General features: G+C 41.8%; 1 protein-coding gene and 1 long non-coding RNA gene across 9 annotated transcripts in view; one reads left to right on the forward strand and one right to left on the reverse strand.

Annotated features, from left to right (window-relative positions):
- The window catches only part of LOC147348202 (uncharacterized), a 178,914-nt gene that overhangs the window by 157,718 nt on the left and 6,184 nt on the right, over positions 1–15,012 (forward strand). Inside the window, exons 5-9 of one of the 3 annotated variants that reach the window (XR_015151226.1) lie at positions 1,896–1,994; positions 2,744–2,945; positions 3,478–3,668; positions 7,021–7,064; positions 7,487–7,586. This is a non-coding gene — a long non-coding RNA (uncharacterized LOC147348202). The remainder of the gene's footprint in view (positions 1–1,895; positions 1,995–2,743; positions 2,946–3,477; positions 3,669–7,020; positions 7,065–7,486; positions 7,587–15,012) is intronic. The other 2 variants (XR_015151227.1, XR_015151224.1) reach the window with 2 other exon arrangements.
- ITPR1 (inositol 1,4,5-trisphosphate receptor type 1) overlaps positions 3,803–15,012 on the reverse strand; it is a 355,416-nt gene continuing 344,206 nt past the window's right edge. For all 6 annotated transcript variants that reach the window (XM_086366623.1, XM_086366621.1, XM_086366622.1 and 3 more), the window contains 2 exons: positions 14,279–14,440; positions 3,803–5,141 (listed from right to left, as the gene is read on the reverse strand). In XM_086366623.1, the coding sequence (XP_086222749.1) occupies positions 5,055–5,141; positions 14,279–14,440 (249 nt within the window). In that variant the 3' untranslated portion in view covers positions 3,803–5,054. The remainder of the gene's footprint in view (positions 5,142–14,278; positions 14,441–15,012) is intronic.

Genomic DNA, 15,012 nt, shown 5'->3' on the forward strand with positions numbered 1-15,012 from the left:
ACAAAAACCACACGCATGGCATTTTACTCAAAACTCTACCTTAACCACTACTTTGTGATGCAAAACTGGTGGAATTTTGGGTACTTTCTGTAAAATCGAAATCTTTATGGGGGTTTTCCAACATTCTAGTTGATTGTGAACAAGTGATCAGTATAACGAAAGGAGAGCAGAGTTGGCCAATCAACACTGACTTCTGTGGTACAAAGGATGCTAGCCTGTGTGGAATATTTCATGGGGAGAAAGCCACCTTATCTGAGAAAACAGATTCTCCTGTTGAAAAATGCAGTTACATAGAGGTATTGACATGAGATAGGTAGTTGTAAAAGATAGAGATTTTAGAAGCTTCTTATCTTTGCCACAAAGTTTTCACTCTTGACAAAGTAATCACCTTTAGCACTTTCTAGCGTGTAGACCCTCTTATGAAAGAGGTTTGAAAAGGAAATCCATTTGTATTGGACAAACTACAGTTCTGCATAAGGACTTCCTGTAAAGGAAGGACCATTATGGGAAACTGCTGCTAGTAAGATATGATAGCCCTTTTACGGAGGGAAAATGGTAGGTATAAGAGCTCTCTCCTGTTTGGCCAAGTCGGGGGGCCTTCGTTTATTTTGGACTTATGTCCTTGGGCAAGTTCCTTTACCACTCTAAGGCTCAATTTCTAACCTTTACAATGAAAAATTTCTTTTCATGGTTAATATTCTGTTGTATATATGTACCGCAGCTTCTTTATCCATTCATCTGTCAACGGACATCTAGATCACTTTCATGTCCTGGATATTGAAAACAGCACTGCTATGAACATTGGGGTGCATCTGTCTTTTTGAATTATGGTTTTCTTTGGGTATATGCCCAGTAGTGGGACCGTTGGGTCATACGGTAGCTTTATTCCTAGATTTTTAAGGAATCTCCGTACTGTTTTCCATACTGGCTGTATCAATTTACACTTCCAGTATTACTCCACCATAAAAAAGGAATGCATTTGAGTCAGTTGTAGTGAGGTGGAAAAATCTAGAGCCTGTTAGAGTGAGTGTAAGTCAGAAAGAGGAAAACACATACCGTATATTCAAGCTGATGAACTTACTTGCCCGGCAGGAAGAGACACACAGACACAGAGAACAGACTTGTGGACACAAGAAGGGAATGAGGGTGGGACAAATCGAGAGCAGCGCTGACTTACATTCACTACCATGTGTAAGATAGGTAGCTGGTGGGGAGCTCGGCCCTGTGCTCTGTGATGACGGGGAAGTGGGACAGGGGTGGGAGGGAGGCTCAAGAGGAAGGGTATTTATGTGCACTTATAGCTGATCTACATTGTCATCCAGCAGAAATCAATACAACATTGTACAGCAATTATTCTCCAATTAAAAATGAAAAGTTTCACTCCTGCTCTGTGGCAGATAGGAACACATTGTCTCAAGAGCCTTCAGTAGGAGTCCTTTGTTATGACATCCTGTCTTGTGTAAACATGACTTTTATTGTCATATAAATTAAGCCTGCTATCAAGCACATTTTGTTTTTTAAAATCTGTAAAAACATTTTAGCAAAACCCAACTCTACTTGTGTAAGTACATACTTATTCTCCTTTAGTAATTAATAGTCTTAGAAGACTAAATTTCCATCTGTGTTGCCCAGAAAGCTCCCGTGATTAGCCTTAAAACAATGAGCAGAAACTTTCAGGCTGTCTCTCATTAGCACATTCCCCAAACCAACCATGGGAGGAAGATAGAGAAATCAGTAACTGAGATTTTCATGTGATAATTCCTTAGTTTACCGTGAAGAACTTGGTCATTTCCCATTAGCACAAAAATAACCCTGTGCTTAGGTTGCTACTGCAAAGACAGTGTTGCTGGTTAGCTCCCACAAGTGAAGTTTGCTTGCTTTATAATTTACATTAGGAAATGTTTAAACACGGTGAAAGCAGTTTTTACAAGCGCAGAATCAAGCAATTCATTTTCAGAAAGTGGAACCAAATGAAACCAACTGAAGAAAACCAGGTAAGCTGAATCATATTTTTTAAAAACAAAATGAAGAGTTGTATTTTGTGCGTGTGAGTAGAGGCGCAGAGTTCTAAGAACAGTTGCCCTGTGGGGAATATCAAGTAAAGCTTTAAGACTTTATTTGTAGGAGGAAACAAGGTTTATCACTACAGAATTTTAGGGACATAAGTAGAAATGGGAAAGGTAATATAAGCGTTAGAAAGGTGAAATGGAGCTTCCCAGACCCTTTGACATAACAAATGTTTTAGTTAAGGAAATTGGCAAAATCTTGAAATCTTAGTTGTTGCTATAGCAAACTTTTAAAATTAAATCATGAGAGCCAAAGACTGTCCTGCTTGTGAGCGCTGTGCTATAACATGATAGTCCAATAGCACTGATTCTTCACCTGAGTAACTTTTTATTTTTTAATTGAAGGATAACTGCTTTACAGAATTTTGTTTTCTGTCAAACCTCAACATGAATCAGCCATAGGTATACATATATCCTCTCCCATTTGAAACTCCCTCCCATCTCCCTCTCCATCCCACTCCTCTACATGTCCCAGAGCCCATGATTTGCCCGCGTCATACAGCAAATTCCCATTGGCTATTTTACATATGGCAATGTAAGTTTCCATGCTACTGAGTAACTTTAAAGGCAACTTGAACCTTGAAATAGAAGTGTTGAAAAAGCGATGTCTGGAAAAAGGTGAAATCACAATTATACATCAAAGGCCACGGGAGCTATAATTTCAAATTTTGTTTCAGCTGTACCAGCTTTGTGCTCACACCCAAACTCCACTGATAGAATCTACTGCAGTGGGGTAGAGAAGAATTCCATTTATTTTCTGCTGAAGCTGGCGAACCGAATGAAGATCTGTATCTTAAGTGACAGGAATCAAATGAAACATGACAAACCTGTAAAAGCTGCCACCTGAACATGTCAAAGCAGCACTTGGCAGTGAGTGAGGTGGGACAGGCCCTGGGAGACAAACCACACACACTGCCTCGCCGGGCTGGCAGCTCGGGAGATCAAAGGGAGAGCCAGGGGAGCGAGTCTCCGTGGGCTGGGGCTCACGTGGCGGGGTTTGGCATGGAGTGCTGGTGGTTTGTTCATAGATACAAGTACGTATCTATCTTGTATTGGTTTTATTATGGAAAAATTTTATGGAGATACGCTGTATTGACTGGAAAATGATTGACTTGTTTTTAAAGTTACCGAATTTATAATGCAGAAGCATTGGTTTTGAAGCTAGTCATTTAAGTGGAGTTTAATCCCAACCTAGTTTCTGACATTGGATGGTAATTATTCTTATTTGGCAAAGCACAGAGAAAATCAACATTACAAGAGCAACCAGGGCAGGCAGTGCTCTAAGGAGGGGACAGCTTTCTCTGCCTTTGGATAGACGAGTTAGATTTGTCAAACATTTCCAGCTCTCATGAAGGCCTCCGACCATTGAAGGAAAGCTGACCTTGCTGCTCGGTGCTTCTTTGCACTGCAGATGACAAGTTCCAGGTCCCCCAGGGAAAGTGCAGGAGCGGGAGCCTGAACCGGCATTCTAGACTTGACCACGTGTGCCCCCGTTACCCGTGACAGTCTGCTTGGCAGTCACCCATCGAGAAGAACCAATAGCCACTGGACTAAACCCTCCCCTGTATTTGTTCAGGAGCTCTCAGAGTTCTCATTCCTCAGGTAAGCACTTTCAGAATCAACCTGGTAAGTAAACCATTTATACTTTTAAGTTGGTCCTAAAGAAAATATATAATTGGAATAGCTGTGACGACAGAAAGAAACTTCTAAACGAAAGCCATCACTCAGTCACAGTATTTTATTCTGCATCATTTATTAAATATTTTTATATATGCATTTACAAACTTTACTCATTTCAGAACTCTGCTTTCAATACATTTTTAAACTGTTTTTGGTAGAGTCTCTCGTAAAATGAGATCCATGTACAAAACTAGGCAACAGATATAAAAGTTTCCTCTCATACTTTTCATCCATCAAGCAAAGAAATCATGTGACAAAGAAAAAAAACTCAAATGTGGCTCGTTCACAAGAATAACATGTCAGTGTTCAAACTATGAGTTCTAATGGGATAGATCATATTTCATCTCTATCTGGAAGGCTATAGTTTAACACGTCTTAGCTACTGTAGCATGTTGGTTCCGATGAAAAAAATCAACTCTGTTTGGACTAGATCATCTAGACACCATCAATTATTCATTTCCTTATAAAGTGACACCACAATTCACCTTGGAGATGACACTGATGGGCTAGCAGTCTGCATTTACCCCAAACGTGGGCTTAGAAATTTCCCTTTAAAAAATTCGTTAACTTGGCAAACTAAAGTCTGAGCCTCTAATTTAGCGCTCTTACTTAAAAGACATAGTTTAAATGATCAATTCAGAAGCCTAAAAGTATCTTTGAAACTAAAGTTGCTTCTCTTAAAATGAGTGCTGACCTGACAGTTCCGAGGCTCGGGGCACTGTCACTAGGAGAGGCACTGGGGCCGCTAGCAACGAGAAGTACTGTCACCACAGGATAAGTATATGGTACGAAACGCCCGGGGGCCTGCAACTCACTAGTAATATGATTTTGGCAGCAGCATCATTTAACCATTTGTTACATACTATTAACACACCAGCTTCAAAGATGTGCACTCCCCTTAGGATACACAGGAGTTACAAATTTATGGTGATTGCATAATTGGTATTGCACAGTTTTATAAAAAACATAAATACTGGTTATTCTAGATTTAAATACAAAATACATGTCATATACTTTTAAATCTATAATGTGGTTCAAGTGCAAGTCAGGTGCTTTCTTTAGTCCTTCCCAAAAAGGCATTTTAAATACTTTTTTGGCACAAATGAAATTTCACCCTGCCAACAATTCTAATTACAATACATATATCCAAACCTGGAGAGTAGCAATCATATACATACAGTATAAAACTGAGTATTTACAAATATACTAAGCATAAATGTAACCTCTGTGGGTGAATCAGAACTAAGTAGCCAGACCCACACTAAAAATAATTTAAAAAGGTAAATACGATGCCTTTAGTTCATTTGCTTATGCTGGTTGCTGTGGGTTGACATTCATGTGAGGAGGATGTCCTAGAAGACCAATTCTTTGTTTCTGCTTCCTTTGTTCTGTCATCTGGAAAGTTAAAAAGTTTCATCATTAGACCCAGACACTTCCTGTACGTCAAATCGTATACTCAACCATAGACTCACCTCTGTGGTTATGGTTTATACTGAAACCCACTTTCTACAAATAGCATCCCATCAGTATATCAAACACACAACTTCAAAAAGGACATCTACCTGTGCAGAATGGGGAATTCTGTGCCCTAGTCATGCAATGTGACATTCAGAAATTCTGCTTGCGACTTGTTTCATAAAGGAACAAAAAGCAGTTAAAGCACAAGATTCTTGTTTCCCAAATCTACATCCAAATAATAGCTTTGTAAGAGAGTTGTGTCACACTAAACACTCAAGAAACTGTCTAATGTGTTTAGAACTCTAAGTTTGAGAGAGATTGAGTCCATTGGCTTCAGGGTGTCTCGGTTATTCTCCGATTGTTCTTGGATAGTTTTGAGAGAAAAAAATCACACAGCGTTTCTAGGGAGATGAGAATGTCCTTAACACTGCAGGTCCAGGGTGACTGAATGACATAAATCATGGGCTGGCACTCAGTGGAGACCAGTCCTCACCCCCTACACACTAAGGGCAGGAAAGACCATTCCTTAAGTCTGCTCAAAAGAAAACGTGTTTTCAAAACTGCCAACAAGAAGTTGGGACCTTTTATTTGGCTGCTGAACTAAACCAGTTCTCATCTTGACAGGCATTTAGCTCAGTTCTGCCTATTTCAGGGCATAATTAACTCCCTGTATTTACATTTTTCTTAACCCAGTTATCCCAGCTCTGGATTTGATGCTGGGCATTTAGGTCAATTAAGGTAAAAAAGCTATATGAAATACTGGATAAAACTGTTATCTCTAAGTGGTCTTAGATCCTGCTTCTAGATTTTTGGCTTCCTAAAGTCAGAGAGGAATTAGGGTTTAGTAGTATTAATATAAAGAATGTGGGCACTGGAATCAGACCAGACCTATTTCCATAAGGTTTTATGTTGTACCTTTCCAAAGTCTGTTTCTTCATTCATATAATGAGGGTAATAATTCCGACCTCACAGAGAGGATGTATGTAAATTTTCTAATAGTGTCTGTCACATGGTACAGATGCTTAAATCTCAGTTTTCACCTGGACTAATTTTTGGTACAAAATACCCCCGAGAGAAAGTAAAATGAGAATAAGTTACCTCAGTTCACTTTTAAAGTAGTTATTTTGCCTTATTTGAAACAGTATTTTGGTATGAAAGGAAAACTGCTATGTTGCGACGCCTATGAAATGCCTTCAGTTGTATTTTAAGAGAGGTTTACAAGGAGTATTTCCAAAAGTAACTTTTTACAAAGCCTCCTATGAAGAGTTGCATGAGGGGTATTCTGCTAGCCTCAAAAGTTTCCTTAGATGAGTGACAAGTCTTTAAAGGAGGTGTCACAACCCTCTACTATACTTCAGACTCAGCTGCAGGAGAGCCTCCTGTGACTCATGGAATAAACTGACAAGTAGATGGTGATGCAGTCAGGCAGCTCACTGCCTGATACTTCACATACTCAGCCCAGACTTTCACCCCCAAACTAGTGCCTTGGCAGGCAGCCTTGAGAAGGACTCCAACAGAACTCACTAAATTGAATAATCTCTGCATTCTTAATGATTTAGGAATCTTGGTGGGCTCCACGTGTATTGATGGGTACTCAAAGCTTCCATTTAAAGATGCTGAGATTTTTCCACGGTTGAAGTTGGCCCCTGAAATTTTTCTATAAATTTCTTACATTTGAGATGATCTTCTCTGTATGTTGTGTAGCCTCATGCCTGTGTGTCCAGTCAGCTTCCTGTGACTTTTCAATGCTTCTAAAACTGCATTCGTTATAGCAAATGAGCCAACCAATGGCACATCTTCCCGCCCTCTTCTATAGGTAGCACCTGATAACTCAGTGGTGGTCCGACTCTAATTCTCCAGGTTTGTCTTCCTAAAAATAATGATCGCATCACCATCCCTCAGTCCCTGACCTTTTGAAGCTCCCTACTGAAGTGAGTGGCCAAAACCTTTGTTCAAGCAGAGGTTGTGCCTGGTAATTTCAAGAACCTAGCACAGACTTCCCTGGGGCTTCTTCCTTGGTGGTTCAGACGGTAAAGAATTCAGACGGTCTGCAATGCAGGAGACTGGGGTTCCATCCCTGGGTCAGAAAGAGCCCCTGGGGAAAGAAATGGCAACCCACTCCAGTACTCTTGCCTGGAGAATTCCATGGGCAGAGGAGCCTGACGGGCTACAGTCCGGCGGGGGGGGGGGGGGGGGCGGGGGGTGGCAGAGAGTCAGACATGACGGGGCGACTAACACTTTCATTTTCAGCACATACTTAATTTTGTTTCCTATTTCCCTAGAATAATAGTTCTTAAACTTTGGCATGTGCCAGAAGCACCCGGAAGGCTTGTTACAACACAGATCAAAGGGCCCACAGAGTTTCCATTGAGGAGGCTCAGGGTAAGGTTGGTGAATCTGTATTGCTAACAGGTTCCAAGGTAGCGTTAATGCTGTGGATCTAGGACCACACTGCTGCTCTAGAAGAGCATTTCTCTGTCTCAGAAATAGGCCAAGATCCTTAGAAAAATTACATTTTCATATACTTGAATACTTAAAAAGTACTTTGGGTACATTTTCTCAAAATGAGATCTCAGGAATGATTCTCTGCAGTTGAGCACATGGTCGGCACACAAATCTGACTGCCTGAATTCTGTTTTGATCAACCATGGCCTTGTAGACAGAATGGCTGTCATCTAAGTGAGTCATCAATGTTAAAGTACCAGGGGCAGCTGCTTAAGTATCTGGCCCTTTGGACACAGTCCTCATCCAGTTATAATTGTGTGGGAACAGTAACGAAAGAAAACCAAGTAGTTCATATACTCGAATTTTTTTTCCCCCAAAGTATTCAAGTATATGAAAATCTAACTCTCCTGTTGCTCTTGGCCTATTTCTGAGATAGTGAAACAGACCCCACCCTGGGACTAAATCTGGCCTATAAGAAACCAAGTTCAACACTGCTGACCAGGTAAGTTTCCCTGGTCCCTTGGTAGACATTCTCACATAATTCCTGGCCTTATTAGCTCAATTCAACCTACTTACCTGTCTGTCTGTCTACAGAGATTCACATACACTCTATATATCTTATTTAAGGCATCATTATTGTTACTATTACCCATATCAAAACAAAGTCTACCCTTAGCACATTCTCTCTGGACATCTGAAACAAAACTGACTAGATAAAAATATCCATCTCATTGAGATCTAAGGTAACAACTCAACATTTTAATACTGAAGAATCTATTTTGATTAGTGCAACATGTCCCATTTGTAGTAGATACATTGAAAAACCCTCAAAATCCACATTTTGCTAAGGATGAACATTTGAAGCAATGTTCTTCTTCATAAACTATATAGAGACTAGCTTGAATTTCTGTATGCCTTCTTTTTGACTCAGTCTAAACAGAAAGCAAATAATATGGTAGCTTTACAGGTGAGAAGCAACCAAATGTCTAAAAGATTTTTCATGAAAATAGTGTTGACTGCAAATTGGCAAAATCTGCTGTACCAGTGTACGATTAAGGGCTCGCACTGCAGAGAAAGTTCATCCACAGCACATGGAAGCTGCAGCCTGCCTTCCTGTCACAGTAAGGCCGTGGCTACTCAGATTCTAAGCAGCCTGGAAACTCCAGTCACCACAACTGATCTTTCAGTTCAGTTGCTCAGTCGTGTCTGACTCTTTGCGACCCCATGGACTGCAGCATGCCAGCTCTCCCTGTCCGTCACCAACTCCCACAGTATACCCAAACTCATGTCCATCCAACCATCTCATCGTCTTTCATTCCCTTCTCCTCCTGCCTTCAATGTTTCCCAGCATCAGGGCTTTTTCAAATGAGTCAGCTCTTTGCATCAGGTGGCCAAAGTTTCAGCTTCAACATCAGTCAACATCAGTCCTTCCAATGAACACCCAGGACTGATCTCCTTCAGAATGGACTGGTTGGATCTCCCTGCAGTCCAAGGGACTCTCAAGAGTCCTCTCCAACACCACAGTTCAAAAGCATCGATTCTTTGGCACTCAGCTTTCTTGACAGTCCAACTCTCACATCCATCCATGACTACTGTAAAAACCACAGCCTTAACTAGACAGACCTTTGTTGACAAAGTAATGTCTCTGCTTTTGAATATGCTGTCTAGGTTGGTCATGACTTTTCTTCCAAGGAGGAAGCGTCTTTTAATTTCATGGCTGCAGTCATTTTGGAGCCCCAAAAAATAAAGTCTGACACTGTTTCCAGTTTCCCTATCTATTTCCCATGAAGTGATGGGACCAGATGTCATGATCTTAGTTTTCTGAATGTTGAGCTTTAAGCCAACTTTTTCACTCTCCTCTTTCACTTTCATCAAGAGGCTTTTGAGTTCCTCTTCACTTTCTGCCATAAGGGTGGTGTCATCTGCATATCTGAGGTGATTGATACTTCTCCCGGCAATCTTGATTCCAGCTTGTGCTTCTTCCAGCCCAGCATTTCTCATGATGTACTCTGCATATAAGTTAAATAAACAGGGTGACAGTATACAGCCTTGATGTACTCCTTTCCTGATTTGGAACCAGTCTGTTGTTCCATGTCCAGTTCTATCTGTTGCTTCTTGACACACATTCAGATTTCTCAGGAGGCAGGTCAGGTGGTCTGGTATTCCCATCTCTAAGAATTTTCCACAGTTTGTCATGGTCCACACGGTCAAAGGCTTTGGTGTAGTCAATAAAGCAGAAGTCGATGTTTTTCTGGAACTCTCTTGCTTTTTTGATGATCCAGCAGATGTTGGCAATTTGATCTCTGGTTCCTCTGCCTTTTCGAAATCCAGCTTGAACATCTGTAAGTTCACAGTTCACGTATTGCTGAAGCCTGGCTTGGAGAATTTTGAGCATTACTTTACTAGCGTGTGAGATGAGGGCAATTGTGTGGTAGTTTGAGCATTCTTTGGCATTGCCTTTCTTTGGGATGGGAATGAAAACTGACCTTTTCCAGTCCTGTGGCCACTGCTGAGTTTTCCAAATTTGCTGGCATATTGAATGCAGCACTTTCACAGCATCATCTTTTAGGATTTGAAATAGCTCACTTGGAATTCCATCACCTCCATTAGCCTTGATCTAACTGATCTTTACAGTCCTATAAAATCAGTCATGCTGCTAAGGATGAGCCTAAAATACTGAGAAGTACAGCTGAAGCCTCTCTCAAAGGCAGGTATACTGACTCACTATAAACATACACGGATAGTCACATTCTCGGTCCCCAGTGTAGTGGTCCTCTTGAGTTCCCCTGATAGACTCTCTCACGCTTCTGCACGACCATCTCTGAGAGGTTTCCATGGCAGTGACTCAGATCCTCTCCCTCAGGTCAGGCAGGATGAAGTGCTGCCTTTTTCTTTACTTCCTGAGCAAACTTTCAAATTTCTGTTACATACTCACCACACTGAATTCTAATTTGTTTACCTATTTGTCTCCCACTCCAGACTCTTAGTTCCTTGACGAAGGAGAATAGGCTCCGCTCACCGCTGTAACCCCAGTCCCTAGGGCTGCACACCACAGGTGCCTAGCACACGGTGGCTAGGAGAACAAGCGCAAGGCCCGGCGCGCAGTGCCTTTGCTGGAGCACACCACGTGCTTTCATGCCCTTGCTCATGCTGCCGCCCTGCTGCGCCTCCTTGTCCAGCGGTAGGAGCTCAACTCCTCTGACGACCAGGCCCCGCACGCCCCATGAGATGGGCTTCATTCTGGCGGATGGGCCCTAGTACTTTTCCTGCTGTGTCCTCCTGTTAGAGGTGTGTTTCTTTCTGGATAGATCACAGTATCCTAGAGGGCAGGTGTTACCTACGGCCTCTTCTGTGATTCCAGCACAGGCTAAGGAACACAGACCTTCAGGTAAGGTTTAATATCCCATTTTCCAACTGTGAGGAATTCTTCTGATCATGTTATCCCTTCCTTCTTTATGTAGTTAACAAGATAATAACCCTCTTGCATGAAAAACACCGAACAATATACCATGTTAATATGGTAAGAATTTCAAGCACTACTAGTATTCCTAACAACTACTGGATTGGCCAGAAAGTTCTTTGGGGTTTTTCCATAACATTTTAGAATCACATTTGTATTCAGAATCTCTTGGGAGGGGAAACTTGAAGATGAGCAGCATCATGAACTAACACTTAGAGTAGCAATTTTAGTTAACTGTTCTTGGCAGTAATAGAAAAGCCACTAACCAGGTTTTTACTAGTATCCTTGATAGGAACTTTCTCTTCTCAAACTGGTATTTGAAGACCACCACCACCAGAGAGGTCAATAACAATAAAGGTTAAAGCCAAAGACATTCAACTATCTTTGCTCCATTATGTTGCTTTTTTGGACCAGAAGATCTGAAAAAATATCTAAGTGATGAAGCAATTTTTGTATTTTCCAGCACTGTTACTACTGAATGGTATTCTTTCATAGCTGGTTTAAAAAAATATCTTACCACAGAGTTTCTCGTTCATTAATCATTTGTGGGCTTTTTATTTTTTAATTCAAAACTTTTTTCCCTTTGGAGAGCAAGAATTCTCACAATTGCCATTTAAGAACCAGCAGTTCTATGCCTATCTGCATGACTTTTTATGCAGAAAAGGTTAAGAAATCTTTATGATTGTTACACACCAAATTAACAAAATGTGAATCTTTTCAACAAGTTGATTCTCCAAAAAATGCTTTAAAGCTTTGCTACAAAGTCAAAAGAAACTGTTGACTAATTCCTTCTGTAAGAACCAAGTTTCCCCCAGTAAAAGCAGCAATGCTGAGTTTTCCCTGTAATTCTGGACACCTTAAAACCTAAGCAGATCAACCCTGGTAAAGGTACTTTAGAATAAGTTACTGGTTTGCTATTTCTTTTTAGCCTATAACATCTTCAAGGAAAAAGTGGTTCAATTTCACATTCATAAGGGTAAGGTTTTCTGAAGGGTGGTTCCAATGGCTCACTTTAAAACAAAAATGTAAAAAGAGCTGAAACCAAGCAGCTTAAACCACACTGGTTTTGCTCTCACCTAATGAACCCTAGTTCATACGTAATCATAGTTTTACATAGTTTGCTCAAGCCAAAATTCTGGCTTCATAGAAACAATCCTGATGCCAAATCTCTATGATCAGTTTTGTAACATGGCAATGAATGTATCCTTCGTAATTTTAAATATTGATATATGATGTGACTTCTGAAACTCTAACTCTTAAAAAAATGAGTAAGATTTGAAACAGTCAACCATGAAAGGCAAACAGGGTACAATGAGGAAACAAGACAAGGGAAAGTCAAGCCTCGCCTGTAAGACCAGGAGCTCCTGCCTGCTGTTTTCAGATAAAGTTGGGTAAATTTCCCAACAGCCTGCTGTGCATCTTAGTATCCTCAACAAAAAAAAAGGATGGAATTGGGTCCGATGCCCTCCGGGGTCTTGGGTACATCATACACCTATGATTCTGGGTGAATTCCTCAGCTCCACTCACTCCTTAGGCCAAGTTCACTGCTTTGCGAAGTGTCCATCACTGAAGCAGCTTCAGGACCACCCTCAGGGAGCAATTCAACACCCGGGATTCTTAGTGTTGAGAGGACAGGCCAGGCCTACTTGCGTGGCATTTACTACCACAGACTACCCAATAATAGCTTCAGAGGTGTTTACAGATGGCACTGTATAGAAAGCTAATTGCTTCCTTTATTTAGGTCTGTATTAGATCAATTTCTCTTAAGATTTTTTGGCATCTAATTTAAAGTATCTGATTTAATGGCGATCCTTACAGCCACAGCTCTAAGGGAGAGGAAGGGAGCTCAAGCATCGCTCTGTTCGTTAAAGAGCTCGCCTCACTCGGGGTCGGGGGAGGGGATGGGTACCACAAGCAGCTGGAGCAGACAAGACTCGTGCGTCAGTGTGGTTCTGGGGACCATTTGCCAAGCATTTCACAGCAGGGTTAAAGACTCAATTAAACAATTACCAAAGGAAACTAGTTATATCTCTAAGTTTTACTTAGGCAGGTTATTACTCATTTTAGGGGGCTACCCAGCTCAGCACCATAGACAGCCTTCATAAATACGGCTTTCTCCTCTCATTAGTCTTTTTATTTGCACCTTAATACAAGTGAAAGAAACGAACTTGAGGCCAGATAGTATCTTGGGGCTCAGTTTGGAATAATTTGGCAAAGAAACATAATGCAAAGTAGGACTGCTTAAAGTGCCACGGAAACCACCTCCAAGAAGAGTTTACTCAGGCGGAGCTTCACTAGTTATTACGTTCCCCAGAGTCATCAAGCAGCTGTGTTCCTAAACCACTTACCACCCGGCCAGCCTGGCCTGGTAACTGCTGCTGTGTAAAATGTATAATCTCGTGTATGGAACTGATTAAAAAGCTTTCAGCACGGTGTGCAGGGTGATCCCAATCAATGTGGCTGAGCACAGGTTCTCCCAGCACAGAGGTCATCACCTGGTGACTGTGAGTGCTTGTTTTAAGGGGGCCAGGAGAGGGCACAAAGAATGCCCCCTTCCCCCAGCTTACAGGGGCAAGGCCTTTATCTTAGGGACGGGGGCAGGACGCAGCAGCACGTGTGTGGACGGCTAACCTCGGTGAGGACAGGGGTGCGTTCGGAGTGCTCCCTGTCCCACCCCCAGGATGATGGCAGCCAGTCAGTGAGGATGGGGCTCTTCCTGGACTAGGGTTTATCCCCTGGAGGCTGAATGTAAGTACCTGGGGAGAAGAGCTGATAGTCTGAGGGCTGAAAAGAAAAGCCAGCAACAGCCTGTCATCTTCTGTCAGTGAAGAAGACAGGACAGTTTTACACAGTGTGTTTTTCTGGACAGCGCTTCACTGAAGTAGTTTGCATTTTCTCATTTTCTGGTTTTGTTTTTCACATTAAAACCTCGTCCTGAGCAGCACTGAAAGTAGTGTCATAGGCTTATCCTGTCAAAGGGGCAGTGAGCGGGGAACAGAGGGGAAACGGATGGACTGAATGGGCCTATCACCCATTTCCTTTTTTTGTCCAGATGATAAACTTCAGCATTGTAACATGAGCACTGCTGTTGTTTTTTCCCCTCACCAAATATGGTGTGTATCACAGTGGTGTGTGTCTGTGTGTAGGCAGGTAGGGTTCTTTTCTTTACCTGATCCTTTAATTCTGACAGCTGTCCAGAGAGGTTGGTGACAAGCTTCATGGTGGACTCCAGCTTCTCCTGCAGGTTCCTCAGCTCATTCTGCTCTCCTTCTGAATCGCTACTGACCAGGGACATGGCTCTCATCCTCGGGAACCAGTCTAGGTTTCTTTCCTAGAACCCAGATGGAAAAGAGAGGGCGTCACTTCTACCAGCAGAGACCACAGAGGCACTCTTACCGTGCCATCCTGTCTTGGCAGCATCGTTCATCAGGCTGTCTCTGCCTGCTACAGAACTAATGTACTGCACTGTGTATTAAAAAAAAACATTAAGTAAATATCTTTGTAATTGAGCATAAGTAAACTCTCTTAATTCCTAGAAGAAATCACTGTAAAATTACACATGGGTCAAAGCGGGTTTCCAAAGTTCCTCAACTCCGAATACTAACACTGTCGTTCCACCTGTGATCTCTGCAAATTCCAGACCCAGTGAGATCTGAGTCTTAAAACTGTGGTCCCGTATACACAATACAACTTGCCATTTTAATCACTTTGAGGTGTACAGTTCAGTGGCATTAAGAGCATTCACTCTGCTGTGCGACACCACCATCCATCCTCAGGGATTCTGTACATCTTCCCTAACTTAAACTCGAAAATCATTTGCAAACAAACACTCTAGAAGTAAGTGGATTTTAAGATCCCGAGTGTTGTGGGACTTACCAGCTACGTGTATGGGTGTGTTCTTGG

Source organism: Bos grunniens, chromosome 22, assembly GCF_055505025.1.
Source record: "Bos grunniens cultivar Pamir isolate PY7600 chromosome 22, Bosgru_T2T1.0, whole genome shotgun sequence".
NCBI lineage: Eukaryota > Metazoa > Chordata > Mammalia > Artiodactyla > Bovidae > Bos > Bos grunniens.